General features: G+C 39.3%; 2 protein-coding genes across 2 annotated transcripts in view; one reads left to right on the forward strand and one right to left on the reverse strand.

The window, feature by feature from the left end:
* The first annotated feature begins 1696 nt into the window (after positions 1-1696).
* Positions 1697-20436, forward strand: TRMT61B (tRNA methyltransferase 61B). The gene is made up of 6 exons (XM_060026884.1): positions 1697-2410; positions 6981-7083; positions 10098-10288; positions 18038-18129; positions 18841-19067; positions 19783-20436. Exons 1-6 carry the CDS (start codon positions 1697-1699, stop codon positions 19977-19979), a joined length of 1524 nt encoding a protein of 507 aa, XP_059882867.1. The 3' UTR covers positions 19980-20436.
* SPDYA (speedy/RINGO cell cycle regulator family member A) overlaps positions 20249-20757 on the reverse strand; it is a 33741-nt gene continuing 33232 nt past the window's right edge. Inside the window, exon 7 of the mRNA XM_060026885.1 lies at positions 20249-20337. Within this exon, the coding sequence (XP_059882868.1) occupies positions 20249-20337 (89 nt within the window). The remainder of the gene's footprint in view (positions 20338-20757) is intronic.

Here is a 20757-nt window from a genome sequence, read left to right on the forward strand (position 1 = left end):
GAATTTACGATGGTTGATGTTTTAGAAAGCACAGATTAGAAAGCATTTATGTCTTTGAAAGTAATAACAAGACTTCTTTTCTCAAATTTAAACTGAATTTGTAGCTCTGTGAATGTATTCCGGTGTTAACTCTGAATTCAAATGTACTGTTGACTGGCCTTTGAGAAGGGGTGTTACAGTACAAAGAGCATGGACTGCTGAACCAAACTGACCTAGATAGGAAACCCTGTCATGTCACTTGTCAGCTATGGGCTGTTGCCCAAATCATTTAATCTCCTTGGGTCAGTTTTCTTACACGTAAAACTGGAATACTTATTTCTGACTCAGGATTGTTGTAAACTTAAATGAAATAAATAGCTAATGTGCCTCATTAGACCGGGCACATTAGATATTGCCAGACCCTTAATAAACTTCTGCCAATTGAATTAATATTAAGCAAATAGGTTAGTGATATTCAATGTTAAATGAGATTTTGGACTCCATAGATAACTTTTTCCCAGTTTTTAATTTTCTTTTGTTTTATTTTTAGGATTAAATAAATTCATTTTTATTTAAAAATTTGGGGGGGGGTGCCAAAACCTGGGAATAAAAATTTTTAAAGAGAGAGAATTAGAAAATACAGTCAATGCTCTTTTTTTTGGCTTAAACAACAGAATTAATTTTCTCACAGTTCTGGCAGCTAGAAGTCCAACATCAAGGTGTTAGCAGGTTTGGTTTCTTCTGAGGCTTCTCTCCTTGGCTTGTAGATGGCCATGGTCTTCCCTCTGTGTCCTAATCTCTTCTTACAAGGACAGCAGTCATATTGGATTAGGGCCCATTCTGGTGACATTTTAATTTAATTACCTCTTTAAAGACCCTATCTCCAAATACAGTCCCATTCTGGGGTACTGAAGGTTAGGACTTCGATACATGAACTTGGGAGGGATGAAATGGAGCCTATAACACCCCTCTACCCCGCCACCCCTGTTTTAACATTGGCCTTTTCCCATTTTAAGATAATTTTACTTAGTTTTGGGGAGGGTAAAACAGTTAACTATTATATTTTAATGATTAAAAACAATTCTGTAAAATGAGCACACAGTGAATACAGTCACTTTAATCTAGGGTCGCCGACTCTCTGGGCCTGGGGATGGCATGCAGGTGGTCAGAGCCCAGTCAAAAGGGACTCGCTCGGACTGGGGGAAGGAGGCGGTCAGCTGGGAAAGAAGCTCCAGTCAGCGGGTGGCACGTCCAGCTGCAGTCTATAAAAACGCATCTCGGGGCCAGTTTTACTTATGGTGACCGACTGACGTTCCTGCTCCTGATTACCAGCGAGCTAACTAACCCTGGTACAGGACTTCAGCTTAGACAACGCTTTGACAGGCTGTGTCTCTCTTAATCCTCTCATCCCCGGACGAGGCTGGTGGAGATTTGTCAGCAGTAAACTGTTTGCTCTGCACACATTCCAAAGAGGAAAATGGGCCCCTGCGCGGGAAAGAGGCCCGCTCCCGGGACAGTTACTCAGCGACTACCTCACCGAACCCCGAGCTGCCAACTCGGCCGCTGCGCCCCTCCTCGGGACGCAGGCGCTGTAGCGGAGTTCTTCCGGCGAAACAGCTGTCCGTCCCCCAGGCAGCTGCGTCAATGCTGCGCGCAGCGAGAGGCGGAGCCTCGGCCCTGCGACAGTCGCCTGCGACAGCCGCCTGCGCGGGTCGTCATGCTGTCAACCAGGCGCCTGGGTCTGGTCTTGCTACCGCTGAGGCGTCTCCGGAGGTGGCCAGGGTTCGGGACCTGTCCATTCCTGCGCTGCCTTGGGCAAGAGCCCTTCGAGAGAGCCCGGTTATTGTGTTGCAAATTCTCGTCTAGAGACGCGCGAGATGAAGAAGGAGAGCGCAAGGCGGCACAGAGGAAAGCCCCAGACGTAGAGTCGTCTCCATCTCTCCCTCCGCTCGTCCGGGGACTTGGGACCAGATGTCTTTCGTCACTGGAAAGCCTCAGACTACCGACGCCGCGAAAGGAGTCACCCCCTCGAAAGCGCGAGGGCTCGAGTGAAGACCAGGGCCAGTCGGGTCCCGCACACCAGGGATCCGGCGGTCCCTCGCTGCCCTGCGTGGCCCAGTCTGCCACCAAGGATGACGAACTTCACGTCTCCTCTTCCTGGTCAACTACCCGAGAGGTGCCTTTTCAGGCTGGGGAGCTGATTTTAGCTGAGACTGGGAAGAGAGAAACACAATTTAAAAAATTATTTAGGTTGAGCAATGCCGGACACTTAAATAGTATCTGGGGGGCAGTCCCGTTCAGCGAGATCGTGGGGAAGTTCCCCGGCCAGATACTGAGGAGTTCCTCTGGTAAGCACTTCATGCTGAGGAGGCCAGCATTGGAAGACTATGTATTACTGATGCAAAGAGGGCCTGCCATAACATATCCTAAGGTAATGCGATGGGAGTTAGGTTCATTTGGTTCCACCAAGAGCAAAACGGATGCAGTACTACAGACCTGATTAATGTACTTAAAGCACATCTCAGCACGTTTCAAGTTTTTATTGTTCTCACTTTTTTTTTTAACCAATGGCTATGACTTTTACATATTTTATGATTACTAATTTTAGGAAGAAATAGCCAGATTTTAATTTTAACTTGGGAGCCTCGATTCTCAGATCTGTAAAGTGATTTACTATATAGAGTGATGTGGACTCACTAGGCAATAAGAATGTGTATTTATTCCCCATAATTCTTAAGGTTGCGAGTTCAGCATTCAAGAGAACGTTGAACTCTTGGGGACAATTTTTTAGTACCACTGTGGCGATATTTTAAGCATCATATTTAATCAGGCATGTTGTTAGAGGTATATTTTGTCAACAATAGATATCAAACTATGCTTTTTTGAAATATATATATATATTTTGTTGTTGTTGTTTTTCGGTACGCGGGCCCTCTCACTGTTTTGGCCTCTCCCGTTGCGGAGCACAGGCTCCGGACACGCAGGCTCAGCGGCCATGGCTCACGGGCCTAGCCGCTCCGCGGCATGTGGGATCTTCCCGGACTGGGGCACGAACCCGTGTCCCCTGCATCGGGAGGCGGACTCTCAACCACTGCGCCACCAGGGAAGCCCTAAATATATTTTAAATTTTATTTTATTTTTGGCTGCATTTGGTCTTTGCTGCGCACGGGCTTTCTCTAGTTGCGGAGAGTGGGGGCTACTCTTCGTCGTGGTGCACGGGCTTCTCCTTGCGGTGGCTTCTCTTGTTGCGGAACACGGGGTCTAGTAGTTGTGTCACGCGGGCTTAGTAGTTGTGGCGCATGGGCTTAGTTGCTCCGTGGCATGTGGGATCTTCCCGGACCAAGGCTCGAACCCGTGTCCCTTGCATTGGCAGGCGGATTCTTAACCACTGCGCCGCTAGGGAAGCCCTCACTATGCTTTTCCCATTAGAAGAAAAAATTTATATGAAAACAGCTAAAATTAGACACTAAACATAAAAGGAATATTATTTATAAGTAAATTATCTACCTAGTTTCTTGTTACAATCTTATGCTAATCATCCTTGCTAGTGGTTTATTTTAATCATTAGTCACAGTCACTGTCCTTGAGCAGAATGTTCCTTTGTAACAACTCCTCCTCCTAGTCCTAGATGAGGAATCATTCATTATTTCTTTAGTAAATACTCGCCTACCTTATATATTCAGGGCACTATTTTAGGGAGGTGAAGCGGTGAACCACAGCCCTTGCTCTCAACATAGACCTTATGTCCTAGAGGAGGTGACAAGGAACAAACAAGTAAATGAAAGAATTCGATAATTTCAGGTAGTGCTAAGTGCCATGAAGACAAGTAGATTAACAATAACATTGTGTTGGGTAACCTGGGGGAGGAGAATACTTTATGTCAGGTGGTTAGAGAAGGTCTCTGAGGAGGTACATTTGATAAACTAATTAAGGAAGAGGGAGCCTTGCAAAGATCTAGGAGCAGAGTGCTTGCAAAGGGAAGAGTATTGCAGAGTTCCTGCTGTGGGCTGAGTGGGTTAGGTGAGGGAGAGAATGGTATGAGATGTGCTGTGGTTGGAGATATGAGTATTTTATTCCATGTGCATTGGGTGACTGTTGGAAGGTTCTAAGTAGGAATCCAGTCTATATATATGTATATTTTTTAATAAATTTATTTATTTTATTTATTTTTGGCTGCTTTGCATCTTCACTGCTGTGCACGGGCTTTCTCTGGTTACAACGAGTGGGGGCTACTCTTCTTTGCACTGCAAGGGCTTCTCATTGCGGCGGCTTCTCTTGTTGTGGAGCACGGGCTCTAGGCGCGGGCTTCCGTAGTTGTGGCTCGCGGGCTCTAGAGCGCAGGCTCAGTAGTTGTGGCGCACGGGCTTAGTTGCTCTGCAGCATGTGGGATCTTCCGGGACTAGGGCTCGAACCCACGTCCCCTGCATTGGCAGGAGGATTCTTAACCACTGCGCCACCATGGAAGTCCCTCCACTGACTTTTGAAAGCTGGTCTCCTCTGTAGAATTATGTAGTATTATCTTAATATTAAAAGTTGGTCTGAGGGAGCAATTTTGAATAAACTTCCTAATAGTTACGTGTAAAGTGTGAACATTTCACAGGGGTCAATATCAAGCACTTTTAGGTTTGGAGTAGAAGTATAGATGGCAACACTCCCTAAATTTTTATTTTTATTTTATTTTTATATATTTATTTATTTAGGCCACACCCTGTGGCTTGCGGGATTTTAGTTCCCCAACCAGGGTTTGAACCTGGGACCATAGCAGTGGAAGTGCCAAGTCCTAACCACTGGACCGCCAGGGAATTCCCAACACTCCCTAAATTTTTAAATTAATCTTTTCTGCTGATTTGCGTGTTTGGAATACTTATATAAGAACCATTGGAGAGTAGGAATTGTTGCCACTTAAGGCTAAAGTGCAGCCCAGTTATTAAAACCTTCTGCTGAGGATTAGGTTTATATTGTTGAATTAGTTAGGAAAGAGATTAAAATTCCTGCCAAGGAAAAAAAGGAAAAAGTCTGAAAAGATTGTTTGAAAGCCTAAAGTTTTAAAATGTATAGAAAACTCAATAGTAGAGTGATATTTCATAACTTCAGAGGAGTCTCCCAGTAGCTTCAAATCCCTTTTGGAAAGAGGCAAGGAAATGAATAAATGCTATTCCCACCCCAGTTTGGGACTGAAATCGCTAGGATGTGTAAAATGGGCTCCAACCTCATTCCATGGAGACCAGGTAACCTGAATGGCAGGAAGCAAAAGTTAAAGTGTGCTAACGTTTTTTTTTTTAATTTTATAATTCTAGTCTTATATGAAAGAGCCAAGGAAATAGAACTGCCTTCTCCAGGGCATTTCACTGAAATGGCTACTGGAGCTGCCTCCCACTCCTGTGTGAAGTTATCTGTGCCCCCTCCCACCTCTACTCCCACGTGCCTGGCAGATGGGAGAGGATATGTATGTCTGAAAGACTTTGAATTTGTTAATGAAACTTTTTGACTAATACACCTTAAGAATTATGTGTCTAAGTATCATTTGGTTCAAGCCTTAGTCCATCATTTCAGAAAATACATTTTGAGGGCTTCCCTTCCCTGGTGGCGCGGTGGTTGGGAGTCCGCCTGCCGATGCAGGGGACACGGGTTCGTGCCCCGGTCCGGGAGGATCCCACATGCCGCGGAGTGGCTGGGCCCGTGAGCCATGGACGCTGGGCCTGCGCGTCCGGAGCCTGTGCTCCGCAACGGGTGAGGCCACAACAGTGAGAGGCCTGCGTACCGCAAAAGAAAAAAAAAAGAAAATACATTTTGGCTTTTAATTAGATAACTGTACCTGTTAAATAGTTTCTTATGCATCTAAACCTATATTTAATACACAACTTTGTTGTGACTCAACAGAGGATCCTAGAAAACCTCCTGTTTCTTTTAGAATTTTCACATCAGCTTTTGCCAGAGAAGGAAAAGATAGTAAAACCTTACCAGATGTGCTGCTTATTAGCAACTTCGAAAGGTTTGTTATTGGGGGGCTGTTGAAATAAATGCTAACATTTAAAATTTTCTCTCTCTATAGCATTTGTAATATATAGTGAAATGATCAACAGCGTGGTTAGGAGATGTTTGGGAGTTCAACATCAGGTCTACCCCTGACTTGCCCACTTGATTCCTGGCTGTGTGACTTTGGGCAAATTACTTTTTTGATTTCTCATCCTTATAATGGGGATGGTGATACTTTTCTCATATTAGTATTCTGATTAAACAAGATAATGTTTGAAAGCAGTTTGCATAGTTAACAGAAGCCTGGCACCTGGTGAAGTTTCAATAAACAGCTATTACTACTATCATCCATGATATTCCTGTTAACAAAACAATTCTTTAGTTATAAAGTTTGGCAAATGAGTCCTCCTGTCTATTCCTGGTATCCTAATTCTAAATGAGCATTCATCATTTCATGCAGAGATTATGTAATAACTTCCTAACTGGTCTTTATACCTCTAATTTTTTTCTATTCTAGTACATCCTGTATTCGTCTCACAGATTAATCTTTATAAAATGCCATTAATATTACCTCAGTGACATGCCCCAGTTACTTACCAGGTTAAGTTCAGATGCGTTAGCATGAATTCAGGTCTCTCCTTACCGCTCCTCCTGAGATGGGCAAACTGTGTTTATTACTCTACCTCTTTTTTGTTTAAAACTGTTTCTACTTTGTGACTGTTTCCTTAAATTCTCTATGTCTTTAAGGTAGGGCAGTCTGCTGATTTCTCCTTTCTCTGAGCTCCTATTCTTACTTATTTTCTGTAATTTCAATATTATACTGAAGTGCTTCTGTATTTGCTACCTGATTCTTGAATCTCTCATTTCATCAAGTAAAATATAAACTTTTGGTAGGCAGGGCCAGAGTTTAATCCTTTTTTTTTTTTTCACTTCTTTTCTCCAAGTCCAACATAGTGTTTGTAAGCCTAGGTGCTTAGTACATATTTATTGGTCACAGAGTCACCCATGCTGTGTTTCAATCATAGGATATGAATATGATACTGTTGATGATGAATATCCACCCAGGTGATACTGTTTTGGAAGCTGGCTCGGGCTCTGGTGGAACGAGCTTGTTTTTATCCAAAGCAGGTAAGAGATTGGGATAAATGAGTTGAATTTAGATGACAAAGAAAACATTCAGTCTGTCCATAATAACGGGAAGTTAAATAGATACAGATGTTTCAGAAAATATTCACATAACTTTGTGATAGAGAGCATTCTTGAAATCAAATGTAAGCAACTGTTTTTCTTTCCATTTTGTGCATTTATTCAAGTCATTCTCTGTCTAACCCTCTCTCTGTTTGCTTTCTGTTGCTCCCTCCACGCTTTTTTTTAACTAAATTTTTTTTTAGAACATAACATAGCTACAGAAAAGTACACAGATCATAAGTGTATACCTCAATGAATTTTTATATCGTGACCACACTCACGTAGTTATTACCCAGATCAAGACAGGGAATGTTATTGTACCACTGAAACCTCCTCAAATCCCTTCTCAGTCCTTATCCTACCCAAAGGTAGAAGGTAGCCACCACTCTGACTTTTATCACCATTGATTAGTTTTGCCTGTTTTGAATCCTACGTAAAAGGACTCCTGTAGTATTGTACTCTTTTGAATCTGGTTGCTTTCATTCAACCTTCTGTTTGTGAGATTCAGCCACTGCATGTAGCGATGGTTATTTCATGTTAGTTGCCATTTTTGTAAGTAAAGCACAGTTTATCCATTCTGCTGTTGATGGACATTTGAGTTGAACGTTGTGAATAGTGCTTCTCTGAACATTCTTGTACTTGTCTTTTGTGCACACATGTACATGTGTTTGTTGATAATAGTGCCAAGTGAATACTCAGTATGAGAGAATATAGAAGGAGGAGGGCTGTCAGCTGCTGGAGAAGAGTCATATACTATCAGGGGCAAAGAATTATTTTTGCTGTTCATGAATAAATTAATACGTAATATAGAACTATTAAGCTAAAGCTAGATCACGAAGAATTTTCCTTTCTTTAAGAAAGTCTCTAAGTATTGTCAGTCGGTAAAAGTACTGCTTGAAGGTAGCACCTAATCAAAACTCAAGAGGTATATAGTAAACATAAATATCTGTTCATGTTCCCACCACTTGATTTCTGGTTACTGTTACTGTAGTTGATTATTGCTCCCTTTGACCACTTAATTCCTCTGATTGTCAGGATGGCTTTGGCTTGTTTGGCTGCCTCTGCAGTGTTCCCTTTCTCACCTAGTAATAGACAGCATTCTCTTTTGGTAGATTTTTTTTTTTAATCATTCATGTTGGTTTTATAAATGCATTCTTTTTTAGCTAATAAACATTGTTAGAGCAGTTGTAGGTGTATGTGGGTAGATTTTATAAAGATTACAGATAGACATATACTGAATTAAACTTAAACCTTTTGTTTTTTGACCTAATGTCATCACATACAAACATAATCCAACTTATACTGGGTCAGGAAATTCATTTTGGGCTCCTCACATCTTTTGTTGGACTCTTTTCTGTGCATAGTTAAAGGCAGCCATTTCTTCACAATCTGTGACAGATTCCTAAATGCATTTGACAAAGTGAATTTATAAAAAATTTGTGAAACAAGAGGAATGTTTGTATTTCTAATATCTATAGTGTTGGAGGAGTGTCATGGCATAAATAATCCCAAACTATGAGTGATCAAGAAATTATTGCTGTTTACTTTCAGGATGGATTTATTTTCACCATAATTTTCTAAGTGTTTAGCTTATGCTACTATTAACATTAACTTTTATCCCTTGAGAACATGATGACTTACAGCTGGACTTACATTTTAAAGAGACATGCTGCAATTTAAACTCTTCATTTTAACTATAGACTGATTGATCTGGGACAGCCTCCAAATGGTATCAAATCACCTCATATAGAGGTGGGTAGAAAATTAATTGCTGTAAGTTAAAATGTAGTAGTTTTCTGTGAAACTGCAGCATTACTATGATAAATAGTTTGAAAGTTTTTCAGACACACACAAAAATACAAGTATTGGGGCTTTCCTGATGGCGCAGTGGCTGAGAATCCACCTGCCAATGCAGGGGACATGGGTTCGAGTCCTGGTCTGGGAAGATCCCACATGCCATGGAGCAACTAAGTCTGTGCGCCACAACTACTGAGCCTGTGCTCTAGAGCCTGCGAGCCACAACTACTGAGCCCACATGCCACAACTACTGAAGCCCATGCACCTAGAGCCCATGCTCTGGAACAAGAGAAGCCCGAGCACCACAACGAAGACCCAACACAGCCAAAAATAAATAAATTAAAAAAAACAAACAAACAAGTATCTTTTAAGTATCTGAAAGGCCTAACTTCATCCATATGACATCCAAAAGACATGCAAATTAAAACTACAATGATAAACTATATGCAATTTTTAGATTGACACAGGTAAAAAGTTTGATAACTCTTTGTTGGAGAGAATATGGAGAAATAGGCACTCTAATACATTGTTGGTCGAGTGTAAATTGGTATCATTGTTTTTTTGGAGGACAATTTGGTAATAATTTTCAAAATAAAAATATTCACATATCCCTTGAGTCAGCAATTCCATTTTTAGGACTTTATCCTATAGATATACTGGCTCATGTGTACAAAGACTTAGGCAAAATAATTTTTATTGCAATATTGTTTGTTATAGCATAAGACTAGAAACAAGCTAAATGTTCATCAGTAGGTGACTGGTTAAATAAACTGTGACATTGTCATACAATGGAACATAATAGCTGTTTTAAAAAATGCAGTAGATCATTAATCACTGAAATGGCATTGGTAAATAAGAAGGAAGGTACAGGACAGTATATATGATAGATAACAACGTGTGTTAAAAACAGAGAAAGATACTTGTACACTTGTACTATAGGCAGCGACTTTCTCGGGAAGGGTAAATAACTATGGTGGAATGATTGTCTCTGATGAGGGAGATTGATTGGGTATTTGGGACAGGGTAGAGACTTTTGTAACCTTGAACTATTTGAATTATTTTTTCACATCCATGTAATATCTTTGCAAAATAAAATTTTGACATTCTTTATGTACTGATTAATACTGTGTAATGTCGTGATTTTTTTTTAAATTAAGTTGGATCACAAGGACGAGTCATAAGTTTTGAAATTAGAAAAGACCACCATGAACTGGCTAAGAAGAATTACAAACACTGGCGTGATTCATGGAAAATGAGTCATGTAGAAGAGTGGCCAGACAACGTGGATTTTATTCATAAGGATATTTTAGGAGCAACTGAAGACATAAAATCTTTAACATTTGATGCGGTAAGTTTTCTAAAGTAGTCCTATGATATTACCTAATACTGAGTACAAAGAAAACAGGGACCATGCTTCTTTTATATGGAAAAGGATCTTCTTTCATTATTTGCCCCATTTCTATCTCTAAGAGTGGGAGGAATATTTTCCTTTAATATCATGGTGGGATTCAGAGCAGAGAGATATACTGAATTAGGTGCCAAAGTTGTTACTAAATGTAGGGTAATGATGAAATACTAGGAGGAGTAGTTGAGCATCATGAACTTCAACGTTTCTAGGATAAAGGAATAATAATTTGGAAGCAGCATTGGGAGCATACTGAGCCCCGCACCTGACCTCATATTGTGAGATTTGGGGGAATAAATAGCCTTCAGTTTTGAGGGAAGAGGCAAGAGGCATCTTTAGACAGTTAAAGTCAGGATGTAGAGGAGTGTCAATTAAAGATGTTGAGGATAGAGGCATATTTATTGTGAACAAAGCTCCAGAAAGTGGAGTGGAGGGATTTGGGAGGAGAGGGAGGAGTGGGAGGTTGAGTTAGGGGAGGAGAAGCAGAGTAGTATGAAGATAAAAGGATAGACGACGAGAGAATGCCATTTTAAGCTGTGAACAGTGATGATGGAGATATGGGCCATAGTGCTATTAGATGACCTCAGAGTTTCACAATTCTAGTTTAAGTTGCCTTACCCTTGATGATGCCATTATCAGTTCATGGCTTGACACTATGGACTGAGGTCTAGGTAAGAAGTCTTCTTCGCTTTTCTTTCTTTTTTTTTTTTTAATAGATTTATTTATTTATTTTTGGCTGTGTTGGGTCTTTGTTGCTGCGCACGGGCTTTCTCTAGTTGCAGCGAGCAGGGGCTACTCTTCATTGCGTTGCACGTGCTTCTCATTGTGGTGGCTTCTCTTGTTGCGGAGCATGGGCTCTGGGTGCGTGGGCTTCAGTAGTTGTAGCACACGAGCTCATTTGTTGTGGCTCATGGGCTCTAGAGCGCAGGCTCAGTAGTTGTGGCATATGGGCTTAGTTGCTCTGCAGCATGTGGGATCTTCTGGACTAGCGCTCGAACCCGTGTCCCCTACATTGGCAGGTGGATTCTTAACCACTGTGCCACCAGGGAAGTCCCTTCTTCACTTTTCTTAATTGGCTATTGGAAGCTTATTTTAGGAACTTTATAAGGGAAACTAGGTGAGAAATGAAGTAAAGTTCAAAGAGGTGATTTTTATCAGGACTGCTTCCTATCTGTGATATAACTAAAGCCAATAGCTACAGTGGCACAGCTTCCTGGACACAAGGACCACAGTTTGTGTTTTTTTTTCCCTCATCCTTGTTTGGCTTGCACATTATATAGCTCAATAAGGGCAGAAAGAGGACTTGTTCTATGTAGGCCATCCATAGGAACGTCACAGATACGTGGGAGTTTAATTGGTCATCAGAATTCTGCTTGATGAGCATGAAACACAACAAAGGATTTTAACAGTATTGTTACAGCCTTGTGGAAACCTGCTGAAACATCCATCCCTGTTCCAAAGGAAAGAATACTCCTTACTAGATTTTTTCAATTGAATCTCTCTTGAATAATAGTGACAGATGAATACTCAGAGCATATAGAAGGAGGAGAACTGTCAGCTTCTGGGGAAGAGTCATATACTATTGGGGCAAAGAATTATAGTTGGTGTTCATAAATAAATTACTCATAATATAGAATTATTAAGTTAAAGCTAGATCATGAAGAATTTTCCTTTCTTTAAGAAAGTCTCTAAAAATTGTCAGTTGGTGAAAGTCCTGCTTGAAGGTAGCACTTGACCAAAACTCAAGAGGCGTATAGTAAACATAAATATCTTTGGGGGAGAGGATGTTTATTTATTTATTTTATTGAAGTATAGTTGATTTACAATGTTGTGTTATTTTCTGGTGTACAGCAAAGTGATTCAGTTGTACATATATATACATATTCTTTTTCATATTCCTTTCCATTGTGGTTTATTACAGGATATTGAATATAGTTCATACAGTAGGACCTTATTCATCTATTGATATTTTATATATAGTAGTTTGTATCTGTTAATCCCAAATTCTTACTTCATCCCTCCCCCACCCCCTTTCCCCTTTGGTAACCAGAAGTTTGTTTTCTATGTCTATGAGTCTGTTTCTGTTTCATAAATAAGTTCATTTGTGCTGTATTTTAGATTCCACATATAAGTGATATCATACGGTATTTATCTTTCTCTTTCTGACTTACTTCACTTAGTATGATAATCTCTAGGTCCGTCCATGTTGCTGCAAATGGCATTATTTCATTCTTTTTTATGGCTGAGTAGTATTCCATTGTGTATATGTACCACATCTTCTTTATCCATTCATCTATCAGTGGACATTTAGGTTGCTTCCATATCTCGGCTGTTGTAAATAGTGCTGCTGTGAATATGGGGGTGCATGTATCTTTTTGAATGGCAACTCTACTTTTAGTTTTTTAAGGAACCTCCATACTAGTAAACATAAATTTCTATGCATGTTCCCACCACTTGATTTCTGGTTATTGTTATCCTAGTTGATTTTTGCTTCCTTGACTACTTAATTCCTCTCCTAGCTGCCATCTCACCTCCTGGGCCTTCACACTTCCAATCCATTCTCCTCATCTTTAGACTAATCTAGTTCTCATACTGTCACTCTCCTGCTGAGAAACCAATTAGGAACTTTTCATTCAAAGATTTATGGTGTCCTTCAGCATCTGATCTCAACCTTCCTTTCTTTAGCTTTTTTATATAACCTGCCTATACTCCTGCCATCTCAAATGAGGGTAGATGAATTAAAAAAGGTGTTGAACCACAAAGACAAAGAGAACAGAAGAAGAAAAAAATGGCTAATAAAAGATTTTAAACAAATTTTAATACATTTTGTAAACAACCTAACCATCAAAAGAGGAATGGACATGGTGGAATACTAACAATGGTATTATTTAACATAGTGAAATAAATGTACTGTATCTACATCAATAAATCTCCCTGAGAAAACCATAATTCAAAAAGACACATATGTCCCAATGTTCAATGCAGCACTATTTACAATAGCCAGGACATGGAAACAACCTAAATGTCCATTGACAGATGAATGGATAAAGACTATGTGGTACATATAGACAATGGAATATTACTCATCCATAAAAAGGAACGAAATTGGGTCACTTGTAGAGATGTGGATGGACCTAGAGTTTGTCACACAGAGTGAAGTAAGTCAGAAAGAAAAAAACAAATATCGTATATTAATGCATATATGTGGAATCTAGAAAAATAGTACAGATGAACCTATTTCCAGGGCAGGAATAGAAATGCAGATGTAGAGAACAGACATGTGGACGTGGAGGGAAAGGGGAGGGTGGGATGAATTGGGAGATTAGATTTGACATAGATACACTACCATGTGTAAGATAGCTAGTTAGAACCTGCGGTATAGCACAGGGAGCTCAGCTCGGTGTTCTGTGATGACCTAGATGGGTGGGATGGGTGGGGGGTGGGAGGGAGGTCCAAGAGGGAGGGGATATATGTATACATATAGCTGATTCACTTCATTGTACGGCAGAAGCTAACACAACATTGTAAAGCAATTATACTCCAATAAAAAAAAATCTCATAGAACTTAGTGAAAAACGAATTATTCAAGAATAAGTATGGAATGGCTACATATATGTAAAATTTTAAAAACAGTACCATGTGTTGTTTGTAGCTATATACATATGTTGTAGAAGCATAAAATTATTTGGCAACATTACCAACTTCAGGACAATGATTATCTCTGAGGAGAGAAAAGGAGGGAGTGAATAGAGGGAAGTAAGTTTTGGAGTTTATTCATCCTGGTTCACTTAGGCTCCATAGTAGCCAATATGACCATGGGTAAATTACTTAATCTTTCTGTGCCTCAGTCACCTCATGTATTAAATAGGAATAGTAATCAATACTAATACCTATTTCATAGTGTTGTTGAGGATTAAATGAGGTGTTTCTGTAAAGTGCATAGAACAGTACCTGATATATAGTAAGCATTAAATTAGTATTAGCTATGATTTTCATCATTATTAGTTTTCTCCTTTTCCCTTTTCTCTACCTGTTTATTTTACTTTTTAAAATTAATTTATTTATTTGTCTGCATTGGATCATTGCTGCGCGCAGGCTCTCTCTAGTTGCGGCGAGCAGGGGCTACTCTTCGTTGCAGTGTGCGGGCTTCTCACTGCAGTGGCTTCGCTTGTTGTGGAGTACCGGCTCTAGGCGTGTGGGCTTCAGTAGTTGTGGCACACGGGCTTAGTAGTTGTGGCTTGCGGGCTCTAGAGTGCAGGCTCAGTAGTTGTGGCGCATGGGCGTAGTTGCTCCAGGGCATGTGGGATCTTCCCGGACCAGGGCTCGAACCCATGTCCCCTGCATTGGCAGGCGGATTCTTAACCACTGCACCACCAGGGAAGTCCCTACCTGTTTAAATTCTACTCTTCCTTCAAAGCTTAGATAAAAGGTTGTCTCCTCCATGGAATATACCTTAATCATCTAAGTGGAGGATTATCATCTTTCTCTGAATTACTGAACCACTTTCTTGATTCAACAAATATGTATTAGAGACCTGCTGTGTGCCGCCTACTATGCTAAGACAAAAATGAATTATACATTTAAAGGAGGTTTCGATATAGAAGAAAAGGTAGACATATAAACATTTATTAGAAAGACTCAGAAGCATGAAACATTATGGCTGTAGAATTGGGTCTAATGAGGAGATGAAGATGCAAATACAGTCATGAGGGACTAGATAGTGAAGAACACTTGTGTGTATATCAAGCTAGGACATGTGGACATTATCTTTTAGATAATGGAAAACTATTGATGAGTTCTTAAGTAGGGGAGTAGAATGTCCAGATTCCTGTTTCAGAATAATTCTGGTGAAAGAATGGAATTTACATAGTCTATGTAGAAAGCTATTGTAATGTTTCAACAAGATATGATGAGGTCCTGACCTAAAGCATTAGCAGTAGGATGAATCTGAGAAATACTAAGAGGTAGATTTGTAGGACTGGATAATTTTAATCCAAATAAAAGCATCAAAACCCCACAGATTCTCAAAAAAGAATTCAAGGTAAAGAAATAGTGACTGTAATTTCCTGATTTGAGTGGCTAATGAATGGTAATGTTGTTAGCTGAGCCATGGAGCTTTGGAATGGCAGGCTTCTTGGTAGTCTTATTTTTGGTCCTTGTTGATAATATACTAAAACTACAGTCACAGAGACCAATATGTCCACACCGTTGGCCCTTTGATTAGTCATTGAGATCTTTACTTGGATATCTAATAGGCATCTTTTTTTTTAAGTATTTATTTATTTATTCATTCATTTATTTATGGCTGCATTGGGTCCCTTTTGCTGCACGTGGACTTTTCCCAGCTGTGGCGAGTGGGGGCCACTCCTTGCTGTGGTGCGTGGGCCTCCCATCACGGTGGCTTCTCCCATTACGGAGCACGGGCTCCAGGCGCGTGGGCCTCAGCAGCTGTGGAGAGCAGGCTTAGTTGCTCCCAGCAGCTGTGGTGCACGGGTTTCAGTAGTTGTGGCTCACGGGCTTAGTTGCTCTGCGCAATGTGGGATCCTCCCGGACCAGGGATTGAACCCGTGTCCCCTGCACTGGCAGGCGGATTCTCAACCACTGTGCTACCAGGGAAGCCCTAATAGGCATCTTAAACTTGTGTCCAAATCTTGAATTCTCGAATATTTCTCCCCAAGCTTATTCTTCCCATTGTCTTAAATTATTTTCCTCAATAGTAAATGGTATCTCCATTCTTTCAGTAGCTTAGGATGAAAACACTGGATTCATTCTCACTTCTTTCTCTCACATCTGACAGCCAATTCTAATTCTAATTGGCTCTGTGTTCTCATCACATCCAATGCTATTTGCTATTGCAAGTCACCATCATCTTTCCTTGCCCAAGTCAGAATGTACTTAATGCCACTGAATTGTACACTTGAAATGGCAACTTTTATGTTATGTTTATCACATTCAAAAAAGTTTAAAAAGTCAGACCATGTCTCAAACTCTCCAGTGACTTTTCACTTCCTGAGTAAAGTTAAAGTCTGTAAGATTCTGCATAATCTGTCCCTCCCCATCCCCACCACATCCCCACCATCTGAGAACTCTTCTCTTACCACTGTCCCCCTTTTGTCTCCACTGCAGCGACTGTGGCCTTCTCAGACTCACCAAGCATCCTACAGCCTTAGAGCATTTGTATTTGCTGTTCCCTGAATCTGGAGCACACTTCCCCCCTCAATTTCCACAGGGTAACCTTAATCATTTTCTTTAGGTATCGTCACTGACCAGCCTATGTATAAAATAGTACTTCCTTCCCCTGCCCTGTCATTCTTTCCTTCATGTCCTCCTTTATAATCCTGTAGTTCTTCATGTCACTCATTACCCTCTGAATTACATATTTATTAGATTTTTGTTTACTGCCTATTCCTTAATTAGAAAAAAAGTTCCTATGAAACAAAATAGAATATAAGCTCCCATTATATTTTTACCACTTAGCAAAATACTTGGCACATGGTAGATGCTCAGTAAATATTTGGTGAATAAATTAATAATGAATGATGACCCATTATTACTGTTTTTTTTAAAACACATAAACAGAATAATTTCTAATTTAGTAAATATAATGATGTGCCAACTACATTAGATTTCTAGAGCTATCTATCAGTAAGTCACTTTATTTTCTATTTGACCGTATTTTTGTTTTCAGTGAATTTTTTTGTAATTTCATTTACTCTGCATTCATTCAACATCTTTTGAGTACAGCCCTGTATTTTGCAACTGAATGAAGAGTAAAGAAACAAGGGACATGATTCTTGAATTTTAGAATCTCTAAAATTAATATTCAACACTTTTGAACATAAAAATACATATTTGAGATAATGTGAATTTCTATTGCCAAAAGCTGAACTAAAGCATTGAAACTTTACATATACAGTTGACCTTTGTTTTTTTTTGTTTTTTTTTTCACGGTACGTGGGCCTCTCACTGTTGTAGCCTCTCCCGTTGCGGAGCACAGGCTCCGGACGCACAGGCTCAGCGGCCATGGCTCATGGGTCCAGACACTCCGCGGCACGTGGGATCTTCCCGGACCAGGGCACGAACCCGTGTCCCCTGCATCGGCAGGCGGACTCTCAACCACTGCGCCACGAGGGAAGCCCACAGTTGACCTTTGAACAACATGGGGTTTAGGGGCACCCCTCCTATGTGCAGTCAAAAATCTGAGTATAACTTACAGTTGGCCCTCCCTATCCATGGTTCCAACATATCCAGGGTTCCACATCTTCAGATTCAACCAACCGCAGATTGTGTAGTACTGTAGTGTTTACTATTGAAAAAAATCCTTGCATTAAGTGGACCCGCGCAGTTCAAACCCATGTTGTTCAAGGGGCAACTGTGTGTGTGTGTGTGTGTGTGTGTGTATCTAGGTATGTGTATAAAATATAGCTAAAGATTCCTGTATTATCAATATTGCCAAGTACAAGACATGCCATTACAATTTTTATGTAGTCAAGTACTATGACAAATTGTATAATTATAAGTATGCCTTTTTGAGAGGGGTAAAATGACAGTCATTAGTATTACATTCTAAAAAATGAAATACTTTAACTGGGTAATTGCTTTCCCAAAGTGTATCATTTCACCTCAATAAGAAAAGAAAACACATGCTTTATTTAAACAAAACTCAGTCTGATTCTCTTTCCCCCACTACAGGTAGCTTTGGATATGTTGAATCCTCAAGTTGCTTTGCCTGTTTTATACCCAAATCTTAAACAGGGTGGTGTATGTGCTGTGTATCTAGCAAAGTGAGTAATGTGACTTTTTGGTAATGATATTTTAAACACAGTTTTGTTTTAAGTACTAGGCTAAAGTGTTCATTTTGTAACTGAGTTAAGTGTATATGTTATCTCGTAAAACTGTTATGAAGGGCTTCCCTGGTGGCACAGTGGTTAAAAATCTGCCTCCCAACACAAGGGACATGGGTTCAAGCCCTGGTCTGGGAAGATCTCACATGCTGTGGAGCAACTAAGCCCATGTGCCACAACAAGAGAAGCCACCACAATGAGAAGCCCGCGCACTGCAACAAAGAGTAGCCCCCTCTCGCCACAACTAGAGAAAGCCTGCGCGCAGCAATGAACACCCAGTGCAGCCCAAAATAAATAAATAAATTTTTAAAAAAGTCAAAAAAAACCTGTTATGAAACAGCATATGTCCCAAATTCAGTTATATTGCTGTTTAAATCATCCTTTACATAAATGGTAATATAAGATGAATATTTCTTCTGACAATTTAGAAGAAAAGTTTTTAAAAGTGTAATGTGAACAATGACGTTATAGTCTCTTTATTGTTTTTACTTAGTATTCTCCTCTTATGTGCCCTAACTTGCATTTTTACATTTTTTCCGTTTTGATTTAAGCATACATAGCATTTAAATTGGCGTAAGAGGTATAGTGAACTTAAATATAAAGTTATTGTTGTAGTAGAAATTTAAACTATATTTTTCACTTTTTTGAAAGCATCACACAGGTTATTGAACTTTTAGATGGAATTCGCATCTGTGAACTTGCCCTCTCATGTGAAAAGATAAGTGAAGTTATTGTCAGAGATTGGTTGGTTTGCCTTGCAAAACAGAAAAATGGAATTTTACCTCAAAAAGTGGAACCTAAAATCAACAGAGATTTACAATTACATTCTCAAAAGAAAATTAGAATTGAAGGTGAGATGTTTCAAGAAGATGACCATGGTGAGCTTCAGTTTTATTTTATGCATGTGTTTGCAATAATAAATGGAGACTACATTCCTGAATATATTGGGCAATACATTATAAAAATATTTCTCAGGGATTTATTATGTTTTTCCTATAGAAATTGAAATGTAGTATTTATTCTGTTAAATTAAAATCTTTTAAGAGACAGAATCATGACTTTTCCTGCCTTTTATGTAAAACTCTGATACCTTTGAAGAACTGAACTTCTTATAATATTCATATTTTACTTGTGACAAGGGGATTGGCTTATGAAATACTTTAAATATACTAAATAATGTTGTAAATTTAGATCAGTGATTATCACTGAAGGGAAAGAATTTAATAGGACCCGATATGCAAATAGCTAATATTCCAAAAAGCAACTTCTAGGAATTTTTCAAAGAACTAAATTTAGGTCCTTGTTGTATGTACACATTACTTAGGCCATAAACAAGTTTTCAGACATCCATTGATTTATGATATGAGCTTATCCATTTGGTTATAAAACCATATATAGGTTTATCATGTCATCCTTGACAAGTTGTTTCTGTAAGATAACTGTCAGAATAGCTCCAAGACAAATGCTAAAAAAAAAAAAGTCTGAGAGGAAAAAACTTACAGGAAAAGGACAGTAATTTGTTTTTTAACAGTTTTGTGAACAAATTATAAAGTATTTTATGTAGCTTACAATACATATTTTGTTCTATAACAGAAGAATCACATTCTGATTTTCCCTATGGATCATTTCCCTATATTGCTAGACCTATACACTGGCAAACTGGTCATACAGGTAAGTTTTCCATGCTATATTATATGGTGTTTTCTTCTCAAAATTGCAATGACCTTACCTTTTCCTCCCTTCAAATTAGCTTTTCTTGTCAAGTTGAGGAAGTGCAAACCACAACTTAACTGAGTACCTCAGATGACAACTGATTTGAAGATGTGAAGAAAAATATCAAAATAGAACTTTGTATTGCAAATCACTACTTTCATAGATTGGTATTCTTAGCTACTACTATGATTTGTATAACTTTTACATGTAATTCTGAAAAGTAACAAAAGCTAGAGAAAGATGTGTAACATTTCGAAACTGCTTAAATGTCCCATTTTGACACTTGTCTTGCAGTTAGTTTGACATTTTGTAGTTAATGATTCCAAGTTTGTTTAGTTGAGCCATCTCATTCTTCACTTCCTGTAAACCACTCCATAGATTTGTCTTCCTTCATGAAATTAGTTTTCTTTTCTTTGTTTGATTGATGGTCATTGGCTACCAAAATAAAATATGCATTTTGAGATAAATTTTAGGTATCTGTGTATTTTAAGTACATATTTTAATGGCTTGTATGTGTCTTAAAAAATAACAAATCTGGGCTAAAGTAAATAATAGGGGGAAAACTGATAAGAATAACTATCTTAAAAATTGTAACAAAAGATGTAGCAATTCTTGAATCTCTTATCTTTCTCAGAATCATTTTAACAGTTTGAAAGAACATCAGAATTATTCTGTTATATAAATCAAATGTTTGGGGAATTCCCTGGTGGTCCAGTTGTTAGGACTCGGCGCTTTCACTGCTATGGCCCAGGTTCAATCCCTGGTCAGAGAACTAAGATCCTGCAAGCTGCACGGCGCAGCCAAAGATAATGTTTGGAGAGATACACTTTTTATACATATGAATTAATTAGGACT

This window comes from Delphinus delphis, chromosome 12 (assembly GCF_949987515.2).
Source record: "Delphinus delphis chromosome 12, mDelDel1.2, whole genome shotgun sequence".
In the NCBI taxonomy this organism is placed as follows: domain Eukaryota; kingdom Metazoa; phylum Chordata; class Mammalia; order Artiodactyla; family Delphinidae; genus Delphinus; species Delphinus delphis.